General features: G+C 33.4%; 1 protein-coding gene across 1 annotated transcript in view; it reads left to right on the plus strand.

Annotated features, from left to right (window-relative positions):
- Positions 1-2,286: 2,286 nt before the first annotated feature.
- The window catches only part of LOC123554238 (carbohydrate sulfotransferase 11-like), a 32,057-nt gene continuing 13,764 nt past the window's right edge, over positions 2,287-20,579 (plus strand). Inside the window, exon 1 of the mRNA XM_045344235.2 lies at positions 2,287-2,556. Within this exon, the coding sequence (XP_045200170.2) occupies positions 2,466-2,556 (91 nt within the window). The 5' untranslated portion in view covers positions 2,287-2,465. The remainder of the gene's footprint in view (positions 2,557-20,579) is intronic.

A 20,579-nucleotide genomic window follows, 5' to 3' on the forward strand; every position in this document is an offset into this window, starting at 1 on the left:
TATTTTTCATTACTGACATCCGTGGACATTTTACGAAGACTGGATTCATGTACATGAATTTAAAATAAATACACGAAACCTTCGAAACAAAAGCTGCAGTAGCAGTTTTGTTTTATTTCGTCGAGAGTTGCAATATAAATACATGTATACACATCAATGTTCAAATATACAATCTGCATATATTAAAGTGTATAGGCTGCACATGAATGTATTTATTAGTCAGAGCTATCTTGAAATAAATACCTTTGATATTTTGCTTTTCTACCTAACCTATAACGATCAATAAAAAAGTACTTTAGGGCGGAGCAAACTACAAGCGTGATCAAATTAACCTCTCACCATAACTAGAGTGACACCTACGCCATTTACTACCAGCGTTTGATGTAAACGCCTATTCGGCGGGCTTTTCTGAAATTGGCAGTACATGGCGATGCCTGAATAATATTCTTCACTTCTTCTGGTGTTGCTGGAGTAAAACAGTTTAGGCAGTCTTCCATTGATGGTTGTGTTTCAGTGTCATCAGTAATGTCAGATACAATTTATTTATCTATTTATTTAGGTTTTACGGCGCACCAACACAGTATAGGTTATATGGCGAACAGGACTACAGATTTTGGTTTCATATCTCATTTACATCGAAATAAAAACATGAGGTATGGAATCAAAATTTGCATAACTGCTGGAATCACAGAGTTACAGCAAAACCATGTGTGAAGACCCTATTAGTCACCTCCTACGATCATGCAAGGGTGAGGCAGTGTTTCCAATTCTTTTCATACACAGATCGTCTCAGAACCACATGGGGCGTCAGATACAATACAGGATGCTATGTCTGTCCATTTTCTGTCCATTTTGCTTATGAAAAACTCACTAAAGTCTTAAGCGAGTTGTTTGAAGGATGCAGCTTTTGATAAAGTGATGTCATTTGCAGCACCTAACAGATACTTTGTGATTTTGAAAAGACTCTTTGAATCTTGTTGGCAAGATTCTACCTTATCCGAGTAGAAATGTATTTTTACCTTTTTTAAGTAACCTATTTACTGTTGCACACTGTTCTATGTAAAGCTGGTGGTCTATTGTCAGTCTCGATTAGCGCCATTTCTGTTCCAACTTGCGTCTTAAATGTTTAGCATCATGAAGTTCTTGTGTATACCAGTGACAGGTTGGTCTCTGAATAATGGTTTTTGTGCGCAACGGTGCCTGCTTGTCAATAATTGATGTAAGTTCTTGTGTGTATATGTTCACTAACTCATCAACATCTGACTTTTGCAAACCGCCTCGGTAGCCTAGTGATAGAGCGTCCGCTTTGAGTGCGGGAGGTCGTGGGTTCGATCCCCGGCCGCGTCATACCAAAGACGTAAAAAAATGGTACTAGCAGCTTTCCCGCTTGGCGCTCAGCATCAAGGGGATAGTGCTTGGAGTGGTTAGCTCTGTGTCAATATAATGTGATTGGGTGGGGTATCATGCCCCGTGTCTACGGCGTGATATTCCATTGAGGCAGCACTATAAAGATGGGCATTGTGCTCACTGCTACAAGTAGACACCGTCATTTATATTAATGAAAAATTGTTGAAAAAGACGTTAAACCCGAACACACACACACGCACGCACGCACGCACGCACGCACCCCCCCACACACTTTTGCATGATTGATTTCAAGGACTCAGAGGATCCCCTTTGAATTGGTGAACATCGATTGCCCTTCCTTTCGAAAGGAAACAATTTTTCTCACCGGTGGAGGTCTGGCAGCAGATAGCAAGCGACCTTACCACTGTTGTCAGACCTGGATCAGTGACTTCAATGTTTTACACGATCTCATCGTTATCAAGATATAATAACATCCAGGATATGTCCACCGATGTGAGTGGCTTCCTTTACATGCTGTCTAATTCCGTATGCATCCAAAGTACTTACGAGATTTGCTGTGTGTCTGTCAGTCGGAATGTCAAAATGATTAAAGTTTATATCTCAAACAATGATAATTTGTTTGTGAGTTGTTGCAAATCTAGATAGAAAATTGGGCCATTCATTCTCAAGAAAGTGTCCTTTTTTAAGATGATAAAAGGAAACAATATGCCTCATCTAATTACAAATAGACCTTAAAATGAGTAATATAAATATATCTGTGAAAGTTTAAAATGCAGTGAAATACACTGAATACAAATAATATTGCACAAACAGTACCATTGAAAGAACCTCAACACCATATGTGACATAAATGGTATTGAGTTGTAGCGTATGCATTCAATTTACCGGGTAATCACTGGCGTGTTAAATTCATATGTCAGTAGAGTGTGTATATGGGTAAAACTGTCTTTATGTAATACACTACATATTTCTAGCATACCAAATGCCTTACGGAAAAATCGATATTCGACACAACTGGCATTAGCATCAGATATTTGATTAACAGAAGTTTCTTACTAAAGGAGGTTAACTTTCTAAATCTAGTTTCATAAGACGAAATGAAAAGTTATCTTAGCAAAGGGAATTTGTTGCGGTTCTTTATAGTAAACGCGGTTGTTAGTTTTTTATTTTATGCGGTTTGGCCAGAAGGTAAGGATAAAAACTAATGTGTATTCTTTTTCAGCTGTGATTATTTTGTTGAAAAGTACTCCGTTAGTTTATTTAAAAATATTAATATTTGTTGAACATATTTTAATCCTGTTACCATCTTATTATTTTTGCAAATTCTTTCTTTGCTGTGATTATACCCAATTTGCTTCATTGCTGATAAGACGTTTTAGTTGACCTGACTGAAAAATGCTATAATGTGAGAAAAAGTGTCTACCCTATGTAACAACAGAAGCTTCAAATTTATTGGGTTTTATAAACATTCAGAAACTAGTTCCTAAGCTATGATATTTTGTTTTCTCTTTTCAATTCCAAAGTTTTGTATGTAATCGGTCCATAACCTGTTTACATTATCATGATAATCTTACAATCAGTTTTCTGAGAAAATATCAAGAAATTAACTAGAATCGACTTGCATTTGTTTCTATTACATGCATATATAAACGAAAACAATTTGAAATGTTTTACAAATTCGTCATCATCAGACTAGTGTCCAAGAGTCCATGGGTTTAAAGCTAAAAGAAGTTTATACGTTTAGGAAAGATTATTTCATATCCTGCACGGAACATATTTCATAAGTGTCAGAGCTATATGTATCTATATTTTGCTTGTATTTGTTTTTAGAGAATTGATTAAATTAAAATGGGAATCTAGGATCAGAGGTCAGATTTGTTTTAAAATTTCGCCCAAAAAGCTATATTAAGCAATATTATTTGGGGTCATTTTTGGTCAGTATTTTCAATGTTATATGTCCCGAAATGTCAGTGAATAAAAGGTCATAAAAACAGTCAGTGTCAAACCTGATATTGTCCAATAGTCAATTAAAGGCACTCGCTACAGTTTTTCCGGACGGGTCGATATTTACCCCAACACCGTGCCAATTTGGTTTCGATGTAGCTCACTGCAGACTTGGTGCGGTCTTCTGCGCATGCCCGGAAGTGATTATCTAATGTCACGTACGGCAAAAATTGGCAAATTATTGTATGTTCGCATGCATTTAATGTACAAAATGTATAATATACTGACTAAAGGTAAGGGCAAGTATCACCATGGCTACAAAATATATACATTTAAAGTACTTTTAGTTCAAATTGCTTCAGTCCGACATATACTGGAGTTTGTTATTTATACCAGCGCTCAAACTCTGCATTGAGTCATAGCTTTTTCTAATCCCGTACCGTACCCGTACCGTACATTCGTAAACTATAGGTTTTGTTAAAAAAGGGCGGAAATTTTCATCGTTCTATGCTTCAGAAACACCTTAAAATCCGCTTATTAAGAAATCTACCGTTTGATAATTTTATATATAAAATAGCAGAAGTATCAACTTAAAATTGACAAAAAAAATGCAAAAATAGCCCTTGGGTCTGCTGAACAAGTATTCCTTTCTTTACAAAATCATGTTCTTTTGATTTCTCTGAGCATGTTTCAAATAGATATATTGTTTTCCGTTATAAAAATGCTTAGATAATCAAATTTATGCTGATTATTGTACTTTACTGAAATATATTTTAGGATTACAGAAATTTTGAAAAATGTTTAAAATAGGACCATATCTAGGGGCAAATTAAATAGAAACAAAGCTGGTGACCTAGTATTTTTACTTTATTTTTCAGTACATCATAACATGATCTTTAGGTCCATTACTAAGGGAAAGTGAGTTGGCAATTTTTTTCATAGCCAGTGCATAGACTTCCTTCTGCAAGACACTAAATAATGAAGATTGGCAGGTCAAAATTTACAGAAGGTCTTTGGAACTCAAAGAAATGTATGTGTATCATGTTGAAATTTCAATGAATCGACAGAATGACCCCCAGGTCTTTTTAACTTTCTTCATACTTCATAGAAAAATAATTGTACATATACTGAGATTTATTTCGAATTTCTACATACCAACTTTCATTTTCCAATAAAATGAAATAGTTTCTGTGCTTTTTAAAAGAAATTAAAATGTTCACTTTCCTTAGTATTGGACCAAACATTTCATCAAAATCATTTATTAAGAAAAAAAAATACGAAACTGTAGCGAGCGTCCTTAATGTCATTTTCATGTAATAATAATAAAAAAAAATAATAATCGTAAAAATAAATTCCTTGAGGTGTTTTCAAAGTTGATCCTCCAGACTTGATGATATTTTTTCGCAGATGGTGTCTTTGCTATCCCTCGGACGGGTTTTTCCACTGCGAAAAAAGGGTCAATATACGGGAGTGTACGGTCCCGTATATTTCGAAAATACGGGAGTATATGGGGTGTATATTATAAATATACGGACCTAGTATACAATCCCGTATTCGGAACATCTAGTATACGGGAAGTCCGTATATTTGTCATGCATATACGGGATCCCGTATACGCCGAATATACATACATGTATATTTCCCGTATATATTAAATATACGAGTTTTCAAAAAAAAATCAATAAGAAATGGTGTTTATTAGTGTTCTGCTTTAACATAGATTTTATTTCCATGTATTCGAAGGGTCTTTGAAATTTATCCCGTATACTTGTCGTATTTTAGAATATACGGAACACGTATACGATCCTGTATATTCCGGATATACGTAGTATACGGAGCCCGTATTTTTGACATATACGGACTGCAACTGCATCTAATATACGGGACATATACGGACCTGTATTTTCTAATATACGGGCATCGGATTTTTTCCGTATACGCATGATATACTAAGTATACGGATCCCGTACTTTTGACATATACGGGGCATATACGGAACTGTATTTTTTGATATACGGGCTACGGACTTGTCCCGTATATGCAAGGTATACGTAATATACGGATCCCGTACATGTGACATATACGGAATTTATTTGCATCTGATATAAGGGGATATACGGAACTGTATTTTGTTGATATACGGGCCAGGGTTTTTCCCGTATATGCAAGATATACGTAGGATACAGATCCCGTATTTGTGTCACATACAGACTGAATTTGTTTTTTCGTATACGGGAAATACACGAACAGTATTGTTGAAATATACGTTGACCAGATTTTTCCCGTATATGCACTATCCCGTATTTTTATTTTATTAGAACTAATCTGGTATATGGGGCACACACTGAAAGATGACATAGAATGAAGGTTAAACAAACCTTTAGCAGAATACTGTATGTTAGGAAAAATCAAGACAAAGACAGGGTATGAGAAAAACATTATCATCAATGGAGACAAGTCAGATTAAATTAACATTATATATAACATAAATACTTTAAAAAAAAAAAAAAAAAAAAAAACAGTTGTTTTTTCTCGTACGATTATGCGTTATTTTTATTTTTTGTCCAAATGAAATAAGCAGAAAATGTAATTCTTGCATACCAGACGGGGATTTCCGGTATTTTTACCGGTGCTGGAAAAATCCATCCGGGGTGTAAGATGACTCTCGTGCTTTAAATGACGTATTACGAACTACATATATGGAGATGATTCATGTAGTTATATTTTCTTTCAAAAACGAAATAAAAATCCAATACCTTGACAGTTCCTCTTGGTTCCTGATAATATATTTCTCGATTCAAAGGACGTTATTTTATCAAAAATTCATAACGTTACGCTGCAACTGATAAAACAAAATCGGAACTAAACATTGTTATTTGTCTATGAAACGTCATGACATCTTTCCTGTTTACGGACGTTGCTTTCCCGCGCTTTGTTTAATTACGCTGCTATAAGAAATAGTTCTATAAAGAAGCCATTCGATTGATTTTATTATTATTATTATTATTTCTTCATGTCGGTATGCAAGAAAAATATTCTGTCACTGGTTATAGGTGCAGATGTGAATATCCGGCTCTCGGCTAAATAGTTACCCTCGAAGCCGGAAATTCCCATCTGCACTTACAACCAGTGAAAGAATCTTATAGCAATCAATAACATTATGCATTTTTAGATGTTCGTTTCTAATTGAAAAAAAAAAACACCGTTAACGCAACAAATCAGTATAGTAACACTTCTTTATTACTGTTTATAATTGTTTCGTTATTCCAGTGAATGTTGATTCCCACTATAGGCTTTTCGATTTGCCGTCTGCTAAAAGAGCAGTACATCCTTTCTAATGTCTGAAGATGTATTCAAATTTAGCGCTTTGAAAAGATGCATGATGCATTCTGTGTTGGCATTCAATATGTAAGCAGGTTACAAATGATGCACCCCATGGAAATCTTCAGTTTCATGATCTCAATAAATGTAAGCTTTTGTCTGTTGAGGTACGAATGTCACTGAGTACGATGGCTCATCCGGGCTGTCTGTCAGCATCTACTGACCAAACTTCTCACATAAGCGTATTCTCTATCTTGAAAACAAATCGTCGTCCAGTTGGAGTTAATTGAAAAATCTCTTGTGTCAACCTGAAATAGAATTTGCACGCATTAAAGGTTATATAAATGGACTCTTGTAGTTAACAGATATAGAGAATGGTATATTTTAACGTTATAAATGATGTGAAAAATATGAAAAATGAAATGACGTGTGGGCAGGGATGACATCATTTAAGTGCTCATTTCGCGCAAAGAAACTAGATATACAGTCATCTTATTTAAAGTGTTTCATTTGCGTTTAATAGTTATATTACGTTAAAATCTATCCCAAACATTATATTTTATATATAATGCATGGTGTACATAGTGCCGACACACACAGCCACCTCATTTTGAAGAATTGTCTTCAAACTGGCAAAGTCACGACAAAAGTAGGGAAGATATTTTCAAGAGAGATTCTAAAAAAGCATATTAAGTGCAGCGATGTGATCTAAATAACACTTTCCCATTCTATTTCTACTAAAATGTAAAAAAATACATCCACTATTTAAACGAAAGCTAGCTTAAACACAAACATTCGTAGCCATTTGTAGCAAAAAATAGAGTCACATAACCTGTTCGTCGTTATTATGCTATATTAGTGTTCTATAACCTGTCCGCCATTACGATATTCATTTTATTTCAAACATTTCTTAAAAATGTGGTAAATTAGCAAATTCTGTACGATATATTTGCCGCTATTTTTTTTTTTTTTTATTAAATGATCTGGAGAGTTTTCAAGAATTTCCAGTCTTGCGCTCAGTGTAATATTCTCACTAAGATTTATTTTAGAACAAGTAAAATGATTAAACGTCTTTTATCAAGTAAAATGATAAAACGTCTTATCTCTTCATGTTAAAATGCTTTTATTCAGCAGTCCTGTATTCAAGTATGAAATAGAAAACAAGTATAATTGTTAGACACATGTATCCAATCTTATAGATTAACCTAAATGAAATATTAAAAGATATCAATCAATATAATTTACATTATTTCGTATAAGTGTTACCGAATACTAGTATTCGATACTAATAGATCATAAAGGCTATCTTTCAAATTGAAGTATGGTCATATTACGAACAACAGAATAGGAATTTTTGTTTCTCAACTATTTAAAAATACCATATCAAGAGGAAATAAAAGATGACAGCGTCAGGAATCGAACACGGACTGCCGCGGCAATAAAGAAGTTTTCCGCTGTCGTTACCATTAACGCTAAGGAGGGTTTGATGTTCAATGCGCGTTAAATTTACAAACGCTTTTCAATTTTCATCATAAAAAGTAGTTAAAACAATTAATTCTCATTTTCTGTAACATATAGTCTGTCAGAAATTAAGAAATATAGCATTAATTTCCAGAGATTTAAAAAAATGTCGAACTTTGCCTTTAATGCCTGTATTTGGTATTCTTTTAATTTTTAGTTTGAAAATTGCGTTATCTTTTTTTCCCTCCAAGATTGCACACAGTTAGAATTAACATAAAATAATCTAACTGTGCCAAATATTTTATCACACTTTAAATTTCATTGTGTATTACAACATTGCCTAGGGATAAGCATTACCCGATTAGTGTTGTTTCAAGGTGGGTCATAAAATATGTTAATACACTTATAGGTATTTTTATGGTTTTTACATTGTATTTATGCATCACCTTATTCTGTCTTTGTATCGTCTTTTTTCTCGGGAATTTAGTTATATGATTTTTACAGTTATTTCACTTGACAAATTTGATATCATTGGAGAGAAAATTTTAACACAAGCTAGAAAATAAAAGATTTTTTGCTGAATTTTTGTTGTATATAAAAACGCTGCTTAGAAAACTAAATTTTAAGAACGTCATTTTGCGCTCCGCTAAAAAAAAAAGACGTTTGTGGTCATGGCTGCAAAATAGGTAATAACAGAAAACTGAAAATATACCAATCTTTCGGAAATACATATGTAAATTATGAAAATTTCGTAATAGTCCGTTGAAAATCGGTAGGTGGTGTACATTTGAAATAAAAGACTTAGCTACGCAATTACTTATATTGTGTACATATATATAATAATATGAGCGGGGCCATGGGAAAACCAACATAGTGCGTTTCCGGCCAGCCTGGATCCAGACCAGCCCGCGCATCCAGGATCTTTGTTGTTCGCCTTCAAACCTTATTGCAATTAGAGAAACTGTTAGCGAACAACATGGATCCTGACCAGCCTGCGCATTTGGATCCATGCAGGTCGCAAAGCCGCTATGTTGGTTTTCTCATGGCGCGGCTCATATGTTTAATATCATGTTTCATATATTTACAAGAAAGTAAACTTAAGTGTTAGATGTATAATATCTAACGATTTCTAAATATTTCATGATATGTTTTAAGATCGAAATTACAGACATACTCGATTTTTTTCTAACAAATGACTTTTTTGTTCTCAGAATGATTGAATATGCACGCGCGCAGGTCTATCTGTGCACGTGAACAGGTCTGGTTAGAGTAAAAAACACGTTTACATGCACAAATCGACCTTCGGCGAGATTTTAATGTTCTTACAGTTGTTTCAAAATATATAAACCTAGGGCAAACAAAAGATCTAGAGTAGTTGTGTATTTTTTCCATATTGAAAGATAATAAAACTTTCAAAAATTCTGAAATTTATTATAAACCAACCTTTTTTGATATGATACTATGAAACAATAATACGCATCACAACCGCTTACATTTTAGTCTAGAAAAGCATTATTTTGTCAGTTAGATTACCCATTTTCTAAAGATAAAAGATCGTTAATACTAACTTCATGAATGCTTTCATGAGATTCCAGTTTTGATCGAATGAATGAATGTACGTGCCGCCTAATTCGTAAAGAAGTTAGCCGTGGCTACTTTGCTTCTGCGAAATATATTTTTTTCTTTACAACTTTTTTTCTCGTTTAACCACAATGGTATTCATGGAATATTTTTGCACGATATTTTCTTTTATTTCAAACACTTGCAACATTAGCTTTTGGTGACTGGAATTTTTGTCTACTAATGAATGAAAGAATGAATGAAATAATTGTTGAATTAATTGTGCTTGAATGACTGAATGAATGAAAGATTTCACGAATGAATGAAACTACTTAACAGCTAATCTGAATTTCCTTTTTCATATTATAATTATATAATTTAATAATTTAGTAAACAGACAATTTTTACTGACGCTAGCAATTAAAAGAGTATTTCGTTTGAAGTGTATTATTTCATCTACATAATTTACATTAAATATTTATCTTTAAATCGCAGCAACTCGTATTCCCGATTGATTAAAAAAACAACAACAGAGAACAGGAGAATTACAAGGCTAACTCCATTTTCATACAACCTTTCGACTATTTATTAAGTCTTCATCAGGAAGTCAACAAATATGATTATGAAATAAAAATCATAAACAACGTCATGAATTTAAGTATTTCATGATCTGCCTTGTTACAAAAAGAATTCATATTTAGAAAAAAAAAAAACCTGTCTAATTCAGTTAATCAAAAATTAAATCAAATAAATACTTACCCGAGCCTTCGTCTTCCTCTGCAGAATAACGCTAATGACAAGACATTTTTGCAATATACAGATTAGTGCGTGCGGTCACTTCGGCCAGATGTTATCGCCTCGGGCTAGATGAATGCGCGCTGATTGGCCGATTAAACGGCAGAGGGTTAAATTAGGCCATGCCGATTATCTCATAAAATTAATTAATATGCATACAATTAGTATCAATTAATGTTGCAGTAAAACTGTGCCGCAGAACCTATATGTACAATTTATTTACGAAGAGATCGATGAATGAGTGCAAACTTATATAGCATTTTGATGAAGTCTATGTTAGACGATTGTATTTATTTTCTTAATATGTCCGTAAGTATTGACCTGGCACAAATATTTTCGGGCGTTTTCGTTAATTTACCTAATATTTGTATCCTGAAAATAACCATATTTTACAGCTAACCAATGTCACGATGGGTTTGATTTCCAGGCACGTTACCACGGGTATCATTTTTTAAAATATAATATAATGTTAACGATACCTGTTTTATTTTTACATAAATTTATGTATCATGTTTTTTTTTAAAAAAATAGTGTTTTCTCTTGTAGTATTTATATTCTAGTACGCTTATGACGGGTAACATGCCTTTTTATCTAAAATACTTTAAACAAATTATTCTACTTTGTTACAACGAGTAAATATGATAACTTTTAGTAAATAGACCATAGATATCACGATACGTTTGACCAAATAAGTGGTATTGGTAAGTTTGCATATAAAATTTGGGGGAAAAGGTATGGTCAGAGGTAGGATTCGAACCCACGACCCTGATATTGGCAGCAACACCGCTTGTCCACTCATTTACCTGCACGTGCAACAGTATATCAATTAAGAGTTATATATGTAATATTTATATTGCTATTTGTGATCGAACACTGAAAATCAATTTACGGAAATATACGAAATATTCATGAGTGCCAAGTCACTACCAACGGAAACCACGAGAAATAACTTGGAACAGTGTATACTACGGTAGCATAGAGGGGACATGTTCGCACTTGTTAGCTATCACGTTCGCTTGTGTTAGCCAACACGTTCGCATGTGGTAGCTAACACGTGCGCACGTGATAAATAAAATGTTTCCTATGTCCCCGCTATGCAACCGTAGTATACATAGAAGAATCCGCGGAATTATTTTTAAAATACGAACACATATTTCACTTAATAGTTCATAAGTAACAGCTAAAATTAAACAAAGAAGTATAAAATACATTTTATAGCTCTCTGAATTGAACTAAACTGAATGACTACGGTTAATTATGTGCTTTCTTAATAATCAAAATGCCATGTTATCTACACGTTGGTTTAAGGGTCCGACCTAGCTGAATGGGGCCTCAGTGGCCGAGTGGTTTAGATCGCTGACTTCAAACAACTTGCCCCTCACCGATATGGGTCTGAGCCTCATTCGGGGTGTTGAATTCTCAATGTAAGGAAGCCATCAAGCTGGCTTACGGAAGGTCGGTGGGGCTACCCAGGTGCCAGCTCGTGATAAAATATTGCACGGAGGAATCAATTTCATAAGTAAAGTATCAACACACGTCTTTGGTGTTATATTCTACGTAAGGTCTTATATTATTACTGAATAAAACAGGGATGGATGAGTTGATTATTCTTTTCTATACTAGTAATTATTTGCATTGTATACATGAGCGTTGGAAATGTGCAGCAGAAAGAGTAATTGATGCATGCATTTAATTTTTACAACGGCGATGATACACGAATGTGTTTATCACTAAGATAAATCAGGATGACTGAATTTTTTTCTCAATCGGATATTTAGATTGAATGTAATTCGGAAACGCGCAAGAAGAAATGATGGATTTATTCATGTCTTAGATTTTATACCTGTTTTTAGCCCGCGAATGTTTTTATCAGTTCGTGAGATATTAGTGCTATACATCTATTCATTCATTCATTCATTCAAAAACATGCAAAACGTTTGGCCTTTGAAATTGCCGGATAATATAATCACTACATATATTGATTGCATTGCTTATCATTCATAATGATTTTTCATTAGTATCGACGAGGAAAGAAATTGATAGCTTAATCAATCCTAATTGCTTGTATTGAAAAAGAAGAAGAAGAAATACATGCAATATACAAGAAGAAAGGATGAATTATTTGAGGTCTTTGATTTTATATTTGCGATGGTCCGCGAATGTTTATTTTTCAATTTTGGACGCACAAGAACAAAAATGAATTATTCCATGCCTTGAATTTCCATTTGAATGAGTTTACTACAAGAAATCCATCTTCTTCTATCAATATTAAAGGGCCTTGACACCAGATTTTAACTAATATGATCTTTCTTTAAAAATGAAAATTGGTCATATTATAAACATTAGAACAAGCTATTCTTTGCACACTTTTTATTAAAAGAATGTTAAACAAAGCAAAAGATATTTATGAGTTGGGAATCGAACCCGGATTGCCTAGGCAATATAAAGCCCCTAAACATCTTCACCAGCACACCACGGAGGAATTTGTACGACCCGTTTAAATAAAGCTTTATAATTAACGCAGTTTACCTTCGGTACCCCGTGACAAACGTTTTCAGTCTAATAAAGATTATGAATGAAAAATTTAGTGAATATCGGGACTATTAATTGCATCCCGTATTTTTTAAATATATAAATTATTTAAATCCCGTATTTCCGGCATATACGGGACATATACGGAGTTGTATACCAAGCATATACGGGACATATCCGTCCCGTATTTTCGAAATATACAAATTATTTAAATCCCGTATTCCCGGCATATACAGAAAATATACGGAATTGTATACGAAGAATATACGGGAAATTTAATCCCTGTATTTTCGAAATATACAAACTATACATATCCCGTATATCCAGAATATACGGGAAATATACGGAGTTGTATACAAAGAATATACGGGAAATATAAGTCCCGTATTTTCAAAATATACAAATTATTTAAATCCCGTATTTCTGGCATATACGGGAATAATACGGAGTTGTATACCAAGCATATACGGGACATATACGTGCCGTATTTTCGAAATATACAAATTATTTAAATCCTGTATTTCCGGCATATACGGGAAATATACGGAGTTGTATACGAAGAATATACGGGAAATTTAATCCCTGTATTTTCGAAATATACAAACTATACATATCCCGTATATCCAGAATATACGGGAAATATACGGGGTTGTATATGAAACATATACGGGAAATATACGTCCCGTATTTTCGTAATATACGGATTTATATATTCCCGTACACCAGACATATACGGGAATATACGGCGTTGTATACGATCAGAATAACCCTTTTTAGAATTTCCCGTATTTCAATAATATACGGGGTATCGTATACTAAGAATTCCGTATTTCATAGTATACGGAAATCCGTATTTTATTAGTATACGGACTTTTAAATATACAAGCCCCGTACACGCCCGTATTTTAGTTTTCCCGTATTTCTTCCCGTATACGGGTAATATACGGGATCCCGTACACTCCCGTATATTAACTCTTTTTTCGCAGTGTTCCCCCTTTATAACGGCCGTTTTAGGTTATTATGGACACATGTTTTATTTATGTATTTCCGGGGCCTACAGTGACGGTGCATATTTTATACATGTCTAGCGGACATTTATAAAGATAGCATGTCTTGACATGCAGTATATCTTAAATATTAGATATATGTAAAACAGGTGTTACTCCCCTTTTTTAAATAATCGTTATACAATGACAAGTTTAGCTTTACGGTATACAATGAAAAATTAAGCTGTGTTAGGTGTTGTGAGGTGTCGACAGAACACAGCTTTGCATTGTTCCTTCAGCCCCTTTTACTGTTTTTTTAATGTAAACATTATCGTGTAATAGAGGTCAATCCTCATATTCTTCATATCCTTAAAAATGAAATATCTAAGCCTATTTATTTTGTAACTCCAAGTAGAAACTTTTGCTTTGTACCCTGGCCAATCGGATCAACACAAAATTTGATTTTTCCAACATCGATATAATCAACTCAGATTGGATTTATAAATTTAAACATGGTTGGTGAAGTATACAAATAAATTTTAGAAACTATGAAATAAATACTTTCTGTTTATCAAATGTTCAATAACTATGAAAAAATCCTTCAATTTGAACTTAAAATTCTGCACCTCATACCCCTTTATTATGTTTATGCTTTACACTGCACATCATCAGTAGGCTACAAAGATGTGAAATGTAGATGGAAACATTTATAAAAGTTTTAGTGTATGATATTGACAACTTTCTTTATTCAAATTAATTTTAAAAACGAAAGTTTATTTTTTGAGATGTTTTGTCTATTATTTTCTGAGATTGAATCGCGACTTTAAGTCAAAGACGCGTAATAATACATTAATATGGAACGTCAATGCAGTCGCATATCAAGAGACGAAACACTTATCTCGAATGTTGAAAGTAAAGTAAGGTTGAAAAGTGATGTTAAATAAAAAGGCAGATGAAAATAAATTTTTAGGCGCAGATCGTTCGTCTTCGATGAAATTGATTCATGGTCCACTTTTTGTCTACTTTGGACCCGTACCAGGATATTAAAAACGTTCACACGAGAATCTTGTAATTGAAAATAACATTTCATACAGGTGTTTTATATTTTTAACGCATAATCATAATAGGAACTTTTGTTTCTTAGATATTCAGGCACAGAGTCAATGACATGTCTGTCACGAAATATACAATATATCAATATGTGGACGGGACGAAGAATGTGTTGTGTGTTTCTTTGAATAAGATATGATACAGTGTAATAAGGATCTGTTTGAATAACGTAATGGTCCTCTTCCTCGTCTAGTTTTTTTAAAGCGGCATGCCCTCAGATCGTTCGACAACAAAAAATATTTTTTAGGTAGCTTAAAATAAATGCTATATTTTTAAGAAGGCTTTAAAACTTTATGTTACGGAAACACATGAAAATTTGCTATTTTTACTACTTTTTATGATGAAAATCGAAAAACGTTTGTCACGCTTTTACTTCAGGTAAACTGTCTCGATAATAAATATCTATATTTTGAAGTAATTGTTCACTACTTCAGCTATAGCGCTATTGATTACGACGACGGGAAAATGTCTTTATTGTCGCGGCGGTCCGGGGTTCGATTTCCGACGCGGTCATCTTTTTTTTATTTGAATTTTTAAAATATTTTAGAAACAAAAATTCATATTGTTATGTTCATAATATGACCAAAACTTCAATTTGAAGAAAGACTATTTTTTAGCCAAATCTGGAGGCATGCTGCTTTAAGAGACTGAACCGGTAAAGATGTGAGAAAAGAAAGCATTGAATGTCTACAAGAGTTTGAAAGAATGAATCGAGTCTGCATAATATATTGACCTTAATAATACCATTGCGTTTAATTCCATGAAACCTAGATTTACATTTTCTAATATTTGAAATAGAAAGGAAATCAATATCAGGGATTTTAGAGATATTACCTTCTTGATATATATTATCATATAAGCCAAACGGAATTGGTGACTTTGAATTTTTAAATTAATTGTACCCCCCAACAACAAAGTTGTAAGGGGGGTATACTGGTTTCAGGTTGTCTGTCTGTCTGTCTGTCTGTCTGGTCGTCTTCGTTGTCGTAGACCAATCTTGTGCGCACATCTCTCTTATCCCTGACAGTAATTATGAACTTCACACAAATGATCATACCACATATTGTCATGGGGCATGTTTAGGTTCTTAGAAAAAAAAATTGCAGAGTTATGGGATCTTGTTTTTTTTGTAACTATACTATATACATAGACACAATCTTGTGCGCCCAACTTACTCTCAATCCCCTTGACACAATTTATGAAACTTCACACAAGTGATCAGTACCAACAGTAGTTGTGCATGGGGCTGTTAAGTTTTTTAGAAAAAAAATTGCATAGTTATGGACTTTGTTTTTTTGTTACTATACTATATACATAGACGCAATCTTGTGCGCACCATCTCTCCTCATCCCCTTGACACAACTTAATGAAACTTCACACAAGTGATCAGTAACAACAGTAGTTGTGCATGGGGCATGTTAGGTTCTTTCAGAAAAAAAATTTGCAGAGTTATGGGACTTTATTTTTTTGTTACTTTATTGTATACATAGACACAATCTTGTACGCACCATCTCTCCTCATCCACTTGACACAATTTAATGAAACTTGACACAAGTGATCAGTAACAACAGTAGTTGTGCATGGGGCATGTTAGGTTCTTTCAGCGACAAAAATTGCAGAGTTATGGGACTTTGTTTCTTGCGTGCCTGATCTACCAAACCCTTACACACAATTTAATGAAACTTCACACAAGTGATCAGTACCAACCCTAGTTGTGCATGGTGCATGTTACATTCTTTTAGACAAATATTCTGCATAGTTATGGGACTTTGTTTTTTGTAACTATACTGTATACATACAGTCTATATACATACAGTCCACATAATTATGCAATCTTGTGTGCGTCAAATTGCAATGTACTGTGTCAGTGCATGCGGGGGGGCACATTCATCACCTTTAGTGATAGCTCTAGTTTTAATTCTGCTAAATGTCTGGCTTTAAATTTTAAAACCAGATGTAGACTTTAAAAGTGATTTTGAAAAGTTTCTAAATATTTTAGTTGTATAATAATTATAATCATTATTGATACCAGATCTGGCTCAATATAAATTAGATTCGTTAGATAAGTTAACAATTTTATGACTATAATCCTTTACAAGCCTCTGGCAGACAACACACTACTGAATTATTGACACTTAATCCCCACTGCAGATTATTGTAATAATTTATGTCGGTATGACTGAAAAAATATAATGTTAATTTATGATCCCGTTTATAAAATTTATAAAATACCGCGAATTTAACTCGTGCTACAAAATATTTATATGAGAAGACATTTACGCGAAAGGCAAAGAAAAAATGGTTTAGTATAAAGTGTATATCAGATAATTATGGAAGCCCTGGAGGGACATTTTAAATTAAATTTGAAATATTAATTATTAAAGCTTATTGATTAATTACTGAAATTTAAAACTTAGTTCTTAAAACTTAAATATTAGAAATAAGGTAAAGAGCACTGGAGAAAAGCGGCAAACGTCCATTACATGACCGGGTTTCACAAACATCAGAACTGATACTGACACAGAGAACAAAAATGAGGTAAGTAGGGCTTGTATAGAGCTTATTAAACTATCAAAACGTTTTCAAGAACCAGTATCATATCGATAAACGCAATTATAGTACAATGTATCACGTTTTAATCGTTCACACAACCCCTTAAATAAAATAAGATTTTAGCATACATGGACGCCATGATAGTTTTTTAAAGAATGTCTATACTTGTTCCATCCACGAAATATAAATGAAATGTATACTCGGTGCAGAAACTTAGAGCTTAGTTTGTATGTTTGTCTCTTCTTGACAAGATGATTAAATGAATTACTTGTCACGGTCGTAAAAAGAGACGGAAGGGTCCTGTATATAATGGTCTACCGAGCACATTGTAAGAACGATGCAAAAGTTTCCACCTCTATATATACGAGAGACCTCGGTCAGGTATTGGACTCTAAACCTTTGGTGTCCAATAACAAGGTTCTGCCAGTGAGATATCATTATATATCGTTACGGTATCAATATACACTGACCACCTTGAATAAGTACAGTATACAGCGGTAATATTTCGTTCCTCATTTTTAACGGAAAACCACCCTCTTGCAATTAATCTTATTTGTCAATTTTTCTCTTTGTTACATAAAAGTCAAGAATATATATTGCTGCTTACATTTCAATAAAATTTCAAAGAGACAGCTTCAAAGAGGATGGAAATTGCGGCCTCTATATAATTTAATATACATTTTGACCAAAACTGGAATTCCTGGCTTTTAGACTCTGCAAACTTTTCTAATGCATTTTTTTCCAGAAATTTTTTCGCCACATATCATGGTCATTTGAGGTAACAATGGCCAGGGAATAGTCAACAGGCGACTCGAAATAAGTATTGTGGTTAAACATAGAAATAAGTGTGAAAGTGTAAATGTACTTATATACATATATTTATGGTAGTGGGTGTATGTAGATCTTTCCCCTAAATGACATTTAGTTTCTTATTCGGAAATAAATATCAGGATTTTATATTAAAAAATCATGTATGTGATCGAGGAATCGCGACTGACGCCAAAACTTGATTAAACAGTCAAGAGAATTTGTTTTTATTTCCACTCTTCGAAGAAACAGCGGAACTATTGTCATGAACCTCTCGTCGGCGTCGGCACCAGCATTGGTTATAATTCTGGTTACGTATTCATTAACATTGAATTTATTATATAGGAAAACTATTTAGTGGTGTTATACCTCAATCTAACAACGTCAGTACACTTGTATAATGCAGAGACCAATGTTCAGCTCAAGCATTAGAATAATGCTGGGGCTTATCTTATCTTATTGTAGTAATATTCTCTACAAGCGCAATTGGTCTCTGCACTGTGTAGGAAGTTGTTACCACCAAGAAGTATCCTTCCTCTCCCGACCTGGCTCCTTCCATGTTGTTTATTTAAATCAAAAATACAAGAATTCATTGAGAAATATCCGTTAAAGATATAAATATGCACTTCGACACGCTTGTTAACACAACCTCTTCCCAAAATTGTATATGTTATCGAAAAACCGAGCGTTCAGCATCCAGTAATTGACTGTTCTGTTTTTATGTTAATATCACAAACTGGGAAAATGGAGCGTTTATAACACATCTGTTTGGTGCATAATTAGCTCGGCTCGTAGAGCGTATGTCAAGTCGATCCTGAGGTCTTGTGATCTGGAGGTTGTTGGCTCGAATCCCAGTAGGGACAAATATTTTTTCTTTATGTTCTAAATGGCAAAATACCATATACATAACTTTTTTGATGCATATGTTCAAATCATTTTCAACACTATCTATATTTATCTATACTCAAACGCAAAAGAAAGTGTGCGCGTTTCTTTTTGTGATAGCTATACTTATCTCGGGAATAAACATTTTATATGTTTATCATAATGAATCACGCCTGCCATGCACTGTTTTGAACAAAGACTACATCTCGATCAGTATTGAGTTTGTAAAACATGTGACCCACCAACTTATCAAGTGTGAAGACTACAAACCCATGCGTTCTCTAGTTATCAGTTGAAGGTCTCTTTGACCTTTGACATTGTGACGTCAAATAAAAAAGGGGGCATCTACTCATCATGGCTAACATCTTCAGCTAGTTTGAGGAACTTGGGCCCATGCATTCTCTAGTATTTGACCGGAAACCAGTTTACTGCTAGAGGTCACAGTTATTGGATATTAGGCAAATTAAAAACCCCTATGCACATTTTCTTTTGCGTTTGCGTATATATTGCTTTTAGGGCACTATCACATTTTATGACAATTATATCTTATACTAAAATGATATTTGGAACAGTAATTATATTAAGTATTTAAAAGTAATAAATAATTAATTCATTTATTCATAGTTTCCTTTCTAAGATTTAAGTTTTAGCACTTAATTTTTAAAATATCATTTTTTATATTTAAGTTTTAGCATTTAATTTTTTAAAATATCATTGTTTTATATTTAACATTTAATAATTAATAATTTAGAATTTATTTTTTACATTTAAGTTTTTATATTTAACATTTAATTTTTAAATATTTAGAATTAATAATTTTAAATTTATTTTTAATATTTAAGATTGAAGTTTTAACATTTAAATATTAAGTTTTAAGAAATAAGATTTTATACAGATTTGATATTTTCAATTTAAATACTTTTTCATTATTTATCTTTTCTTTTTACTTTATATTTATATTTTATACTAGTATTTTTATTATGATAATGGACACTGAATTTTCGAAGTCGACCTATTACATCGATGCGTCAAATGAAAGCAATGCATAATCAAATCACTGAAAGTTCAGAATGGTTGAAACCTTTCCTGAACTGTGTAAATAGTAGTTCTAACAGGGATGTTTTTGAACAGTAAAAGCGGGACAAGCATTCTTTTCAAAACTATGTTAGCGAACTAAAAGGGTAACCCCGCTCCGCCCCCACCCCACTTTTTGGTACGCAGTATTCAAGCCATTTTAAAGGTATTCAGTATTCAAGA

Source organism: Mercenaria mercenaria, chromosome 7 (genome assembly GCF_021730395.1).
Source record: "Mercenaria mercenaria strain notata chromosome 7, MADL_Memer_1, whole genome shotgun sequence".
Taxonomy (NCBI): domain Eukaryota; kingdom Metazoa; phylum Mollusca; class Bivalvia; order Venerida; family Veneridae; genus Mercenaria; species Mercenaria mercenaria.